At 41.0% G+C, this 15,794-nt stretch overlaps 1 protein-coding gene across 1 annotated transcript in view; it reads right to left on the bottom strand.

The window, feature by feature from the left end:
* The window catches only part of SFMBT1 (Scm like with four mbt domains 1), a 111,602-nt gene that overhangs the window by 7,042 nt on the left and 88,766 nt on the right, over window positions 1–15,794 (bottom strand). Inside the window, exons 9-17 of the mRNA XM_068981944.1 lie at window positions 15,375–15,525; window positions 13,135–13,217; window positions 9,288–9,414; window positions 7,923–8,036; window positions 6,121–6,163; window positions 5,239–5,303; window positions 2,597–2,736; window positions 1,741–1,850; window positions 837–1,012 (exon numbers count right to left, since the gene is read on the bottom strand). Of these exons, the coding sequence (XP_068838045.1) occupies window positions 837–1,012; window positions 1,741–1,850; window positions 2,597–2,736; window positions 5,239–5,303; window positions 6,121–6,163; window positions 7,923–8,036; window positions 9,288–9,414; window positions 13,135–13,217; window positions 15,375–15,525 (1,009 nt within the window). The remainder of the gene's footprint in view (window positions 1–836; window positions 1,013–1,740; window positions 1,851–2,596; window positions 2,737–5,238; window positions 5,304–6,120; window positions 6,164–7,922; window positions 8,037–9,287; window positions 9,415–13,134; window positions 13,218–15,374; window positions 15,526–15,794) is intronic.

Genomic DNA, 15,794 nt, shown 5'->3' with positions numbered 1-15,794 from the left:
CTTGGCCACCGGTATAAACAACACCCCAATGTTAGCCTTCCTTACTCTCCTACTTTGCTTCATTTTTCTCCACAGTACTTCTGTTTTTTCACTTGTTTACTATCTGTCTTAGCCTTCCTCACTCTCCTACTTTGCTCCATTTTTGTCCACAGTACTTCTGTTTTTTCACTTGTTTACTATCTGTCTCCCACATTAAGATGTAAACTCAATGAGAAGGAATTTTTTTCTTTACATTTGTATCCCAGAGCTGGAACAGTCGTGGCACACAGTGGACACATAAATAGTTGCAGACTGTAAAAATGGATTATATATCCTCTTAAAGGCAAAAGCTAACTTATACACCGTTTGTACATAAAAGTTGGCAAACTAAGGCCCATAGTCCACATGTGGCCATGGCCTGTTTTGGTTTACATTTCTAAAAGTGTTCTTTTAAAAAATGAAAATAAAACAGAAAAAGAATATGCAAAAGCATATTCTTCCCCACATCCATGCCACACAGAGTCTGTCCAGCTGCAGCTCCCGAAGGACATGACTGGGTTTATAGGCTGCACTGATCAGTAAAGTAAGGACCTGAGCTCCATTTTTAAAGTAGAAATTTGCGTTGGGAAGGAGACAAGTAGAACATTAGAACTTTGCTATCCCCTACAATGTCACCTAGATGATTTAAGTTTAGTCATATTAAAATATGCAAAATATAGCCTAAAATATTATCTGGCCCTTTATACAGGAAGTTTGTGTTCCTCAGCTATATCTGAATATCTGCAAAATTAAAAGTTTGCGGGAGATGAGGTATAGTCAGTTGCTATTAGTGAACAAATTTGAAAAAGTTGACTCACTATACTTAGTCTTTGTAAGAACAGAGCAGTTCTCAGAACACTTATCCAGAACCATTCGTGGACCGAAGAGGTTAGGACAGCACTCCAGTTTGATACAGGTTTGCCGGCAGAATTCAGTCACCCGATCTGCTGTTTTCACTATCTCGACAGTAGCTCGATAGCTCTTTCCTTTGTATCTGCCATTGGAAGACATCAGACACCAAATATATTGGGCTAGTGATTCCACAGAGAAAAATCAAGTATATTAACAGACCTGAAAAATATTTTTGCTTCTTAAGAGTATTGTATGTCCCTTAAAGTTCGAGGATTCTGAAAACAATGAGGAATTTATATTGTACTTAAATCAAATTTATAATCTAGTAAGCTGTGACAGCTAAAAGCTGAGTTTTTTTAATTAGCAAAATAAAGTTCCTGCTTTCTGTTTCTAAGTTTCAGGTCTTCAAATAATAACTTCTACACTAACTACTAGAAAAACAGTGACTCTTACTGAGTCTTCCTTGATCCTGAAGCAGTGATACACGGGTATGAGCCACAGACCAATAAAACCAGCCAACTGCCCCCCACCCCGTCCACGACAAGATCAGGTCAGAAAACAAAAGCAAATGTTTACAAGCTTTCACAGTAACTTGCCAAAGTAATTTTATGGCTCTTAAATCTGATAACAAAAAAGCTATTCTTGCATTTTATATCTTCTAAGTTTCGTACCTCCTGTAACTCATTTTTACTATATTTTATAATAGTATGGGCTCACAATAGGATGTCAACTTAAAAAAGAAAACAAAGCTGGTCCTTCACCACAGAGAGCTGAGGACGGACTGCCCCAGGGAACAGAAGCACCCTAACCTTTTCCATGGAAGCACCCGTTAAGGATGAGTGAGAAAAAAGGGCGGAGGCGCCTACTCACTTGGCCTTGAGGACCTCCCCACATCCATGCCACACAGAGTCTTTGTCCAGCTGCAGCTCCCGAAGGACACGGCTGGGTTTATAGGCTGCATTGATCAGTAAAGTGAGGACCTGTGCTCCATTTTTAAGGCAGAAATTTGGGTTGGGAAAAAGCAAAGCAGACCATTAGAACCTTCCTATCCCCTAGAATGTCACCTAGGTGATTAGGTCTAGTCATATTAATTAATAAGCATTAACAAAATAATAATACTGAAGATATGACCGTTGACCACAGTTGCAAATAAGACAGTAATGAGACCCTCTTAAATATTCTGAACATTATGGTCAGGAAGGAATAGGCGCAACAAACCAAGAATTACTCTTAACATATGCTTCCCAATCCTTTACCAGTCATGGGACACACGGAAGCTTCAGCCTCTCCAGACGCAGTCTCACCACCCTGAAGCCTGAAAAGGCTTGATAACCTCACATCTGTTGCCCGGAGTGCGGCACCCTGGTAGGGAAGCGCAAGCCCAGCAGGTATGTATGTAGCTCTGTCATGGTCCCAGGTTAACAGCACACAGCCTCTCAGGCTTAGACTCCTCTCGTGGTCACTCATGAGGACTATGTAGGCTCTGAGAAGACTTTTCTACAGTGACAGAGATGAACTGCCACACGAAGAACTGCTCAACTGAATGTTCCCTATGGAGCAAAGAATATTCACGTGCCCGGTTCATTGTTCAAGACATGAGAAAAGGGAGTCACTTTTGATAAAGCCTGGAGGCGTCACATCTCTGGCATGCTGATCCTTGTCTGAATGAGTCTATGAGACAGCTGTGAAATTTCTTAAGTGCTTATACTCTAGGCAGGAACCTTACCTCTCTGAGGACCAGGACACAGTTCCCGGGTCCCACACACTGAGGCAGCTCAGCGATCCTTCCTTTGTTAAGATATGGCCCTGAGAAGCAACGGTGGTTGAAGTATATCTTTGGACAGCAATATTTTCCATTAATCATAACTGAGAAATGAAGAAAAACAAATATTCAGAACAGAATCCTACCCTATGCTTCTAAACCAAGATTACTGAAGAAAAAACCAGTATATCCACTATTATATAAAGTCAGGACTTATTTTGAAGCTTAACATACAGTCTGAGTGTGAAATACCTTATACTTAACAAAAAGTCTATTATAGGGCTATCACTCTGCTGAAATTGAATATCCTGATTTACTGCAGATTAACTCCTGGTTAGTGCAACATTGTTCCAGAGCCCCGTGCTTCTATCACTACAGGAAGTGGAGGATTTACTTTGAGAACTCATGATAATTTCTGAAGACCAATTACTCAATAATCAGTTCTAGAATATTTCTAAACTGTGGTGGTGAATATCCAGAACTACGGTTTGTCCCTTAAAACCACTCAACTATCCCAGGGACGGGGGAGCGTGGTGGGCTGCCGTCTATGGGGTCGCACAGAGTCGGACAAGACTGAAGTGACTTAGCATCAGTACACTGGCAGCCTCTGATGATGCAGGAGCCCTCCCATCACTGGGATTCTTCAGAGGGCTAAAAGCATGCTGCGATCCCATCTCTAAATTCTTCAGGTATTGTGGGGTGTAACTGGGCCTAGAGAACCCCCTCTTCAACTATTTTTTGTATGAATACTGTACTCCAATATAATGGTTTTTTTTTAACCCCTCATATTGGCAATTCAGCTACTAAATATAAAAAAAAAAATTCAAAAACACTATAACATCTACTTTCAGACAACGCAAAGAGAAGCTCTTCTGATGAAGACAGCCTTGTTAACCCAAAGGAAGTGTATGTAAACTGTCCAGTTTTTTTAGAAATATTTATTTGTTTATATGGCTGCACTGCATCTTAGTTGCAGAATGCAGGATCTTTTTTAAGTTGCACACGTGAACTCCTAGTTGCACCATGTGGGATCTAGTTCGCTGACCAGGGATTGAACCCAGGCCCCTTGCATTGGGAGCCCGGAGTTTTAGCCACTGGACCACTAGGAAAGTCCCTTGCCCAGTGCCGACAGCACCCAGCAGGACAGAGTGTTCACATTCTAACTAATTTATTCTTAGGCCACGCTGCATGACTTGCAGGATTCTTAGTTCCTCAACCAAGGATTGAACCTGGGGCCATGGCAGTGAAAGCATGGAGTCCTAACCACTGGACCACCAGGAAATTCCCAAGAACCCAGTCTTCGCACATCTAGGGGCCCACTTTTCCATCTGAACTGTGCCACGCAGGTCCCCTCTGGGGATGCACCCTGCTCCTAGAAATGCTGGCAGTTTACAGCCCTCAGTTGTGAGTCTATGCTGGAATCACCCTCAGTCTAGCACTACCCCTCAGGAGGAGAGAGCTACCTGGCCCAAGGCCCCGCCCTCTGTGAGGTGGGGAGGGAGGAAGAGCTCACTTCCATAGCTGGCCACTGAGGAACACTAGGGCATGGCCACCACACCTCTGCTAGCAACACCCAGTGGCTCCACCAGCTCCAGGGCTCCCTGTGGAGCTGGGAAGGACTTCTATTACAACCACGCTGTGACTCAACTTCTCCCTCTGCCCAGTCCTGTGTCCTTCAACTCTTCCCAGAAGTGTTCCCAAAAGCACTCCCCTGAAACTCCTACATCCAAATATCAATCTCAGGCTCTGCTTCCAAGGTAACTTGACCTACAACAAAACCCAAAGCAAAAAGATTCTGGCTATGATCACATGAGATATTAATATCTTAATTCTGTGGTTTTAGTGGGCATTAGAATGGTCAGTAATACAACAAAAATAAAGAAATGCACAACCCTGATCCTCCAGGATGTTACAAAAAGGCAGTGGGTAGAAGAGACATAAGTGCAAGTTTTGAACTTGAAATATGAGTTCCTTTCTCACCCTTTTACTATAAGCTGTGTGACCTCTCTGTGCTTTGGTTTCTTTCTGAGGCATTCACTGAATACCACCCAAAAGCCTAGGGTGTGCTAAAACACAGAGCCAAGGCACTACGTGTCATACAACCAGCAAGAGGGAGCCAAGGAGTCCTGGTCAACAGCTTGGCCTCCAACAAGAAGCCCTGTCTCATTTAACAGGTATTGCTAACAGGATAATGTTTTTCAGTGTTGTTGTCTGTTTTTGCAAAATATAGACAAAATATAGTGTGTATATCATAGAAAGGTTTTAAAGAAAAATAAACATCTATCTTTCAACCACCCAGTTTAAAAAAGAGCACAATCTGGAGAGCCTCAGGTTCTTTATGAAACTCAGGGATAACATATTGACCTCCAGAGCCTTTAATACTGACAACTGATGAGTAAATAATAGCTAAAATATTATAAACACACAGAAATACTAGCCTAAGGATAATTAGTAAACTGAATACATCTTAGACAGTTGTAACTCTTTAAAATCACAATTAAGAGATCCCTCTATGAAGCTACTCCAATAAATTTAAGTTATTTTTAGATAAAGTCCACTACAGGAAATTAAAGGTCATCTTTTCCCTAAGATTGTCTGACTTATACCTGAGTCTGTGGCGCTCATCTCCTGATTCTTCAGACCCTCATGGACAGTCCTTGAGGATGGTATTCTGCATCAAGAAAAAGCAACAAAATATAATGAGATAGTCCTTAAGGTCAGTAAAATGTGAGGATTACTTTCCTTCTAATCTAAGAAGAAAGCAAATGTGGCAGACTGCAAAATCTGTACCAAAAGTGCTTCCTTGATCACACTCTTTTTTAAAAAGGCAATTGTTTTAAAAGCTATTTATATGTTCTAAGGGGAAAACAACAGTATGTAGACAGTGCTGTGACACTGCACGTTCAAACGAACTTGCATTTATGTGAGCAGCAAACTACAGGCTGCCTTGTGGGACTCTCAAAACACAAGTGAACTGCAGATGATCTCTGACTGACAGTGGTTTCACTTTATGATATCTCAACTTAATGAAGGTGCAAGAGCAATAAGCATTCAGCAGAAACTATGCTTTTACTTTTGATCTTTTCCCTGGCTCATGTTATGCGGGATGATCCATGATCCTGGGCAGCACACCAGTCAGCCAGGAGATCACAAGGTAAACAATCAATACACTTACAACCATTCTGTTCTTTGCTTTCAATACAGCAGTCAATGTATCAGTTGGGTGTTCCTTGTGGTGGATGATTCTTCCACACTGGAGGCTAATCTAAGTGTCCTGAGCATGTTTAAGTTAGGCAAAGCTACAATGTTTGGTAGGTCAAGGATGTAAAATGCATATTTCAACTTATGATATTTTCAACTTACATTAGCTTTTTTGGGACATGATCCCAGTTTAAGCTGAGGAAGATGGTACCATTTTTTTTTTAACAGATGAAGAACAGAAACATTTTTGTTTCCTTCTTCTATTTAACATATTTTTTATTACTTACTGTTTTTCTGGTTGAACCACTGCAATTTTCCTCTGTTTGTGTACTGTACAAAGAAAAAAAAAATCCATAAATAAATGTCAAGAAAAATAAAAAGACAAAGGAAAGTTACATACGCGTTAAGCTAATATTAGCTTACAGCTGACCCTTGAACAACATGAGTTTGAACTGCATGGGTCTCCTTATACAGGGCCTTTTGCAACAGTAATCACTGTAGTACTATACCACCTGAGGCTGGCCGGCTCCTCAGATGCAAAACTGCAGAGACAGAGGGTCAACTGCGGGACATGTGCATCTGCATGCTGGTGAACATGGCAGATCCCGGGACCAATCCCCTGTGTACACCGAGGGACAGCCACACACCGTTCACTGGTCTTCAGTACATTCAAAGAGTTGGGCAATGATTACCACAATCGATTTGAGAATATTTTTATTATCTCAAAAAGAAACTTGGTACCCCATAGCAATCACCTCTTTATTTACCACCCCTGAGCCCTAGGCAACTACCAATCTACTTTTCCTCTCTCTAGATTTGCCTGTTCCTATAAATGGAATCATACAACATGTGCTCTTTTATGACTGGCTTCTTTTATTTAGCATAATGTTCTCAGACTTCATCCATGTTCTGGTGTGTATTAATACCTCATTCCTTTATAGTTTAGATTATTCCACAGTATGGAGATATAACATCTGTTAATCCATGCATCAGCTGATGGACATCTGGACTGTTTCCAGCATGAACATTTGTGTACAAGTTTTTCTGTAGATATATGTTTTCATTTCTCTTGAGTATATAACTATGTTTAATACTCTGAGGATCTGCCAGGCTTCTATCCAAAGCAGCTACACAATTTTATTTCCCCTGGATATAAAATGAAGCTAGCTGGCCTAGGGAGGCATAAAAATATTATTTTGAGTTTCTGTATAAAGACATATCAATACTTATTTCTAGTATTTGCTACTTAAGTATACACAGAACTAGGTTTTAAAAACAGGTGACCCTTGAACAATGCAGGGGTTAGGGTGCCAACCCCCATGCACTCAAAGATCCATGTATAAATTTATATTCCACTCTCTGAAGGTGCAGTTCTTCATCCACAGATTCAACCAACCAGGGCTCATGCAGTACTGAAGTATATATTTATTGAAAAAACCATGTATAAGTAGACCCACACAGTTTAAATTTGCACTGTTCAAGGGTCAACCGTACTTTAAAGGAGGATATTTTATGGAATATAAATATCTTTCAATATTTAAAAGTAAGGGGCAGGAACACTTTAGGGTTAGGTTACTAAAACATGGGCACTTGCGTCTTGCTCAATCTCTTCCTCTCATAGTTGTTGGCTCTGATGGAAGCCAACTGCTGTGCTGGGAGTGCCCCCATGAAGCAACCCAAATGGCAAGAAACTGACGTAAGCCTCCAACTGACAGCCAGCAAGGAACAGAGGCCCTCAGCCTCACAGCCCACAAGGAAATGAATTCTTGCCCACAAACATCTGAGTAAACTTGGAAGCACCGCCTCCCCCAGTTGGGCCTTGAGATGACACGAGCCCTGCTTGACACCCTGAAATGCAGCCTCACCAGACTCGGATCCGGAGGTCCCAGCCAAGCTGTGTCAGATTCCTAACCCATAGAAACTGTCAGATAATAAGGGTTTTGTTGCAGTGAATAATTTCCTAGGCAGGAACGGATAACCAGAATATAATTTTATTTTTCTCTTAAATGTCCAGATTCATCCTACTTGATAACAGCCAAACAACATACTATTTAACAATCAAACCTTTGACCCAGAAGTAGACAGTTACCTCGCGCTCGGCGAGGAGTGCTGAGGGGATGGCCATTGGTTTCACACCAGCCCAAAGGAAATATATCCATTGATTCCACATTCACAATAAATTCAGGTATGGGCTTCTTAGAACCTGTTTAGATTTAAAAAAATATTTTTAAGACCACTACATAGTTTCTTCATAAACAACTTCCTAGACAGTGTTCTAGTAGACAGTGCCCAGTGCTCTACTGTTGCAAAAGACACAAAGTTTCTTTAGCAAGTTTCCTTTACAAAAGTCATACTTCTGCACAGGTGGCACAGTGGTAAAGAATCCACCTGCCAATGCAGGAGACACAAGCCCTTGAGTCGGGAAGAGTCACTGCAGTCGGCAGGAAATGGTAACCTGCCTCAGTATTCCTACCTGGAAAAGTCCAGACAGAGAAGCCTGATGGGCTACAGTCCATGGACTGGCAAAGAGGCAGACACGACAGAGCAAATACACACATACTTTTTCATGGGCAACAAACATTTAGAAAAAAGTAAACTGTCCCCCAATAATGATCAAAACAGGCAGTGAATGTACAGGGTGACCCTTAGTTAGGGAACAGCAAATAAGCTACTAGAACTACCAGTAATATTCAGATGGTCGACAAATATGGTAGTGAATTCCATGAAATAACTGGAAAATAAAAGGCAAAAGTTATAGTTCTACTTGTTTAAAAAACATCAGTTCTGGTACTCAGGAACAAGCCAGGAGGTAGAAAAGGTAGCTCAAATCAGAAAGTGATGAAGACAAGTTGCTCAGAAGGGGCTGCACAAAACATGTATACCTAATACGGTTCTTGATCCCTGTGTTAAACACTAACTCTGCAAACTGAGAACAACATAAGAACTGAGTCTGGCTATCCAGGAATGAATTAAAAAAAAAAAATCCAGGCCAAACATAGTTAGTTGTAGAGATGAGTACTCACATACTACTTTCTGTTCACAAACCTGTTCTATCACTGAATATTACTTCTAGTATAATATATCTTCTCAATTTCACATACTTTTTGGTACTTCTAGTTGGGGACAACCGAAATATAATCTCTTGAATAAGCTGGTTATTAATGCTCAAGCTCACATATTTCATTCACATTAAAATATGTTATTTAATCTATATTTTTCCCTTCAAGAAAACAGGGGACCATATAAGTGAAGGCTTTTATTCATTTTCATTTCCTAAAATTTGAAGGTCAAGGACAGGAAGACAACTTTTTAGAGTCTTAAATTATAAATTAGTAAGTCTCTGAACAAGAATCATTTAGTTAATCAATAAGTTGAACAAGTCACATTACAGGGGTAAACAGGAAGGCAAAGAAGAGTGTTCAGAGGAAGGCTTCTCTGGGGAGCTGATACTTACCCTCCAGCTGGAGCCACAGGTAGGAGCCTCTCACTGCAGTAATGGTGGCAACACACACTTCTTCGGGGAGAAGAGGGTTCACTGCCTCAAGCTTCATGTTCTCCTTAAATTCATGCTCAGAAATTGACTAGAAAATAAATTCATCAAATAACATACTCAGTATTCACTCATGTGCTCATCTGAGAGATCTTTCCAAGTAACATTTAATCCCAGAGTAACTTCCTGTACTCCACAGCCCAGGATAACTGTCCCTTCCCCTCCCTATAGAAGATGAGACTTATCCTCTAGGCAGTAAAACATCAGATCCTTGGGCAGGAGGACACAGGAACTGCTGAGGGTGAGCATGCTGTCCAAAACAGGGATTACCGTATGGAATGCCAGGAGGCCCAGCCTCTGCCTCTACCTGCCACACAATGGACTGAAAGAGACTTCTTGTGTTCATATGACAAGCACAAGAAGGAACACATAAAGATATGGATTTAGGTTTCTCCAACAAATGGCCAGCCAGATCCTTCCCAACTGGGTAGTTCAAGATGGACAAGCGCTACCTACATGCTCAGAGCTTCCAATCAGCCTTTTCTTTTAGTCCCAATTTCTTAAAAATAATCAAGCAAATCCTACCGAGGAATTAACAGGTATCTAAAGATAAGAAAGCTAGAGACAAAAACAGATAAAATAAGCAATTTAGAGAAGCCAGATTATGCAAGAAGAATAATCACAAAAAAAGCAGGATTAATTAACATCCTTTGAAAGATAAGAAACATTACCACATCTTTAAAATAAGAATAGCATGTTATTAAAAACAAATATTCAGAGATCAGAAATAGGTTTTAAAATTTAAAAATGTGGTATCAGAGCTTCCCTAGTGGCTCAGTGATAAAGAATCCACCTGCTAATGCAGGAGACACAGGTTTGATCTCTGATCTGGGAAAATACCACACACTGAGGAGCAACTAAGCCCATACACCACAACTATTAAGCCTGTGCTCTAGAATCCGAGAGCTGCAACTGTTGAGCGCATGTGCCCTGCAACAAGAGAAGTCACCACAATGAGAAACTTGTGCATGCAACAGAGAGCAGCCCCCACTTACTGCATCTGGAGACAAGCCCACGCAGCCCACCTAGCACAGCCAAAAATAAACTATTTTTTTTAATCTGATAGCAAAAATTAAAAACTCAAGCGCTGAAACATAAAGTTTAGGAAATCTTCCAGAAAGCAAGGGAGAAAAATCCTAAAAAGTAGGAAAGGTACTGGGGAGAGGGCAGGCAGTGTGGGGGATTAGAGGCCTGATCCAGATCACCAACAAAATGAGAAATTTCAGAAGGAGAAAAGAGAGAGAGAAAAGGAATCAAAGAAGAGATTTAAGACAGCTTCCCAGCACAGAGAGGCAAAGGTCCAGAGAGAATCCACTCTCCACGCACCAGCACATGGGTGAAGATGGGCCAAGCCATGGTTTCACACTGAAATATAGTGACAAAAGAGATTCTATAGTCTTCCAGGAACAGAGAAAAAGACAGGTCATATCTGAGAGATCAAGAATAAGAATGTCTTTTAACTTCTCAATATGAACACTGTAAGGCAGAAAACTTATTTAACTTACATGCAGAGTACATCATGAGAAATGCTGGACTGGATGAAGCAAAAGCTGCAATCAAGATTGCCAGGAGAAATATCAATAACCTCAGATATGCAGATGACACCACCCTTATGGCAGAAAGTGAAGAAGAACTAAAGAGCCTCTTGATGAAAGTGAAAGAGGAGACTGAAAACGTTAGCTTAAAGCTCAAAGCTCAACATTCAGAAAACGAAGATCATGGCATCTGGTCCCATCACTTCATGGCAAATAAATGGAAACAGTGACAGACTTTATTTTGGGGGGCTCCAAAAAGACTGCAGATGGTGTCTACAGCCATGAAATTAAAAGATGCTTGCTCCTTGGAAGGAAAGTTATGACCAACCTAGACAGCATATTAAAAAGCAGAGACATTACTTTTCCAACAAAGGTCTGTTTAGTCAAAGCTGTGTTTCTTCCAGTAATCATGTATGGATGTGAGAGCTGGACTATAAATAAAGAAAGCTGAGTGCCGAAGTAATGATGCTTTTGAAGTGTGGTGTTGGAGGAGACTCCTGTGAGTCCCTTGGACTGCAAGGAGATCCAACCAGTCCATCCTAAAGGAAATCAGTTCTGAATATTCATTGGAAGGACTGATGCTGAAACTCCAATACACTGGCCACCTGATGCGAAGAACTGATTCATCTGAAAAGACCCTGATGCTGGGAAAGATTGAAGGCAGGAAGAGAAGGGGACAACAGAGGATGAGATTGTTGAATGGCATCACCGACTCAATGGATATGAGTTTGAGTAGGCTCCAGGAGTTGGTGATGGACTTGGAAGCCTGGGGTGCTGCAGTCCACGGGGTCACAGAGTCAGACACGACTAAGCGACTGAACTGAACTGAACTGAAGGTAGAAAACAATTGATGCTTTCAAAATTCTACAATGAAATAACTTTCAGCCTAAAATTCCACACTGAGCCAAATGATGAGTCAAGTTAGCTGAGTGAAGATATTTTCAAACACAAAATGTCTACTAGAATTTATATCTCTTGCATCTCATTTCAGACAGCTTTTGAAAGACAGACTCCATCAAAACAAGGGAGTAAACCAAAAAAAAAGGGGCACGAGATATATAAGACAGGAATTTCAAGTCCAAAAAAAACGGAGAGGCAATTCCTTGGGACACAGAGAAGAGCAGTTTCCAGAATTAAAACTACACAGCAAGCCAAGGGAGTAACCTATCTAGAAAGGGGTTGCTAAGAGGGGTGTCTCTTAAAAAAAATTAAAAATGACAGATTTCCTGATGTGCAAACAGTTTTGAGAATCTACTGAGTGGTGTGGGAAAAGGTAGTTTTATAACAAAGAAACAAAGAAAATAAAGCTATGAAAAACAAGGCAGTTATTAACTTGAGGACAAATTGAAAGAGAAAGCAATCATAAAATAATGCACTACTCATCAGGTGGGAAAGATTTAAGGCAAAAGGAGAAGAGGGTGGCAGAGGATGAGACAGTTAGATAGCATCACCAACTCAATGGACAGGAATTTCAGCACACTCCGGGATGGCAAAGGACAGTGAAGCCTGGGGTGCCGCAGTCTATGTAGGTGACTGAACAACAACAATCTGTGAATGACACTTAAATGTCCATGGCAACATAAATACTCAAATTCAGACTTAACCAAAAATTCCCTAATAGGAAGAAGAAACAGGACAGACAGAGGAGAAAAGTAGTAAAAGAGCCAGATTACTCATTTATCATAATACAGAATCAAGAGACACATCTAAAATTAACTCAAAAGACAGCAGTGTATTACAAATAAAGAACTATAAATATGAGAATAACAGTGAGAAGAATAGGAAGTAAATACTTCTGGGAAGGGAAGCCATGGAAAGTCAGATAGAGTAAGAAATCATTGTTTTATGTCCTAAGCTTTTCACTGTTATTTGGCCTTGTTAACCATAAATAAGTTTAACAATTTTCACCCCTTAATATTTCAACATATTTTCATATTTAATGGACTATCAAAACTAATCATAAACTAAAATTTTAAATTCATATAATTTCAGCTAATAAGAAAAAAATAAACCAGTAAAACTGTTAAGCTAATTAAATTAACAAATTAACTTCTGCAGTAAATGAACTTTTCCTTGGACCATTTTATTACAAGCAACAAGAGGCTTTTCTGGGTTGCATGAGAGAACTGGCTTCAGAGTAAACATCACTACAGCGCAGGAAGGCAGCAGTCCCCCGCAGCCCCGGAGCAGTGGCCCTGCGGGCATGGGATTCTCACCGGAGGGAAGCACCTCTGGGGAGCAGCTTCAGCACCACACTGTTTGAGGTAGTCGGCCCAGTCAAAGTCCTGGCCCTGGTAGCCTAGGCAGGGACAAAAGAGCAATGACTCACACTTCATGTGCTCGCCTGGCTTCACCTCTCTGCTGGTATCCACCCACAACCTCGAATTTCGGTAAATTGAGGACTTGATCATATTAGAGAAAAAACATCCTATCAAATCTAAAGTATTGTTGATTTTTGTAAAACAGAGCAACTCTGGATAGAATTTTCAACTTTCACACTTCAAGCATTTATTTGAGCAGTATTTTATGATTAGTTGTTGACAGTTTAACAAAAGATTTTAAAATAGTTGTGACTGAATTTGATCTGTGCTAATAATTCGTCTCATTATCCTTCTATTATGACTTAGGCGGTGAAGGAAAAGAGACAGCAAACAACCTACAGCACCAGTTAAATCAGTGAAGACTTCTTTCATAAAGCTATTTCCTAAAACATGTCTTAGCTACTACTAATACTCTCAACAGTTTCATTTTTTACAAAATCTCAATGTTCTCATAACCTGAGTCATGAATTCATTTCACAAAAAAAGCTGAGCTTAATTCCTCGCTTCAGTCTACAGGGTTCTTGGCAGAAGCCCCTCTAACCCAACAGCCTGACAGCACTGGCTCTGTGCCAGGGGCTGATGGAGCCCTGCTCCCCAGAGTTCAGTGCCCACAGGCACAGAGCAGGCTACTCAAGACTGTGCCAGCCTACGACGTGCAGCCACCTCCTCTGCCCAGGTCAGACTGGCACCATGTTTTCTCTGCCTCCACTTCAATTCCTGACAGTAAATCACCTGCCATTTTGAATTCAGAATCCACTACTTTCCTTCTATTTATAAAGACAGCTGCATTGTCTATAAAAATGCTGAGAGCTCAGATATCTTTAATAAAAATGTTTTATCTTCTCACAGAAAGACAGCAGACAGGATAAGGAACCTGGGGTGGGTGTTCAGAGCATTCATGCAAAGAACTTGCTCCGGAAGGTGTGTACCCCACCCCTTCCCTCCTCACCAGGCAGGCACCCCCACGGCCTGGTCACTGATGACGGAGAACCAGGGGGCTTCTGCTACCGGTTTCCCCTATCTGCTCCCTGCAGGAACTGTCATTCTCACTCTTGTTTCTCCAGTGACAAGTCCAAGGCCTGGCTCAACACAAACATTCCACAAATGTCTGTTGGATAAATGAAGGCTGAACGGAAGACAAAGGTTCAGAGTCTGTGACTCTTGTGAACAGAAAAGAACACTCCCAGTCCAGTGTTCCAGCAGTCACCATTTAGAAAGCAAAGATACATTTTACCAAGGACTTGCCAATAAAGTATACATACATCGCCAGTCAAATAATCTGACTTGCTGATATAAAAATCAGATAAACATATACTTCCAGATACTCTAAATTAAAAAAAATTTTTTTAATTTCAGCTCAAATAAGTCATATTTAGTAGCCTTAATTAAAGGGTCAAAGATTAAATTTTGCAAAGCTGCAAACATGAGGAAAATGAACTGCTACTTTCCTACCTATAGCCTGAGTTCTACTCTTGACCAAAAACCTCCCTCTGAAGTCCAAAGCATCTCCCTCTAAGAGGAGGTCCAGAAACTGAACAGTCATCAATGCACCTCCTCACTCTGGCTCTCAGGCTGCTTCTTGTAAGCCAGCTCCCAATGCTCATTGCTTCCTACCCTCACCCCTACTGCCTCCCAACAGACACAGATGGAGGCTGCATGGAATCCCAGGTTGTCATGAAGATATTTATCGAAGTAGTAGGACATACTTTCAAGCTTAATTTATGGGCTTCCCAGGTGGCTCAGTGGTAAAGAATCTCCTTGGCAAGCAGGGGACATGGGCTCTAACCCTGGGTCAGGAAGATCCCCTGGAGTAAACAACCCACTCCAGTACTCTTGCCTGGGAAATCCCTTGGACAGAGGAGTCTGAGGGGCTAGTCCATGGGCTTGCAAAGAGTCGGACACAACTGAGCGACTAAGCACAGCACAGCAGCACAAGCTTAATTTGTAACATTTAAATATGCAGAAACTGGAATCTAGGTCTGTTTATACTTGTCTTGTGCCCCCAAACCACTAAGGACTGGACTAGGTGTGAGGACGGGGGTGACAAAAGATCCAGGTAAAGGCACCTGATAAATCTCATTTATCTCATAAATCTCATTCCCAACCAAACAAATAAGAAAAGAATGAATACACACCAGGAGGGGGGCTGATGTGTAAACCATTCTTCAGACTCCACTGCACAGGGAAAATACCAGGGCTATCGGTGTGACACACGAAGGATCGCTGCACACGATTCTCCAGTCGCAAATCATCCATTTCCACCAGAAAATACTTCTCATCAAAAACCTGTATGTATGATTTAACACACAAAATAGATAAACGTTTTTTTGTGTACATATACACATACATGTGCACATACACATATGCCATTTCTTTGGTGTAGCTAATAAAGATGTTACAAAAGTTTGTAGCCACATTAATAGTAATATTGTCTGTTTTAATACTATTACTAAGCACTCAGTAAATATTATCTTTATGTCAGGCATTGTTTTAATCAAATGCTTTTCATGTAATATTAATTCAGTTTTAATCTTTCTAACAATCTAATGAGGTAC

This window comes from Capricornis sumatraensis, chromosome 10 (genome assembly GCF_032405125.1).
Source record: "Capricornis sumatraensis isolate serow.1 chromosome 10, serow.2, whole genome shotgun sequence".
Taxonomy (NCBI): domain Eukaryota; kingdom Metazoa; phylum Chordata; class Mammalia; order Artiodactyla; family Bovidae; genus Capricornis; species Capricornis sumatraensis.
The sequence above is the reverse complement of the archived record's forward strand: the minus strand, read 5'-3'. Positions and strand labels throughout refer to the sequence as shown.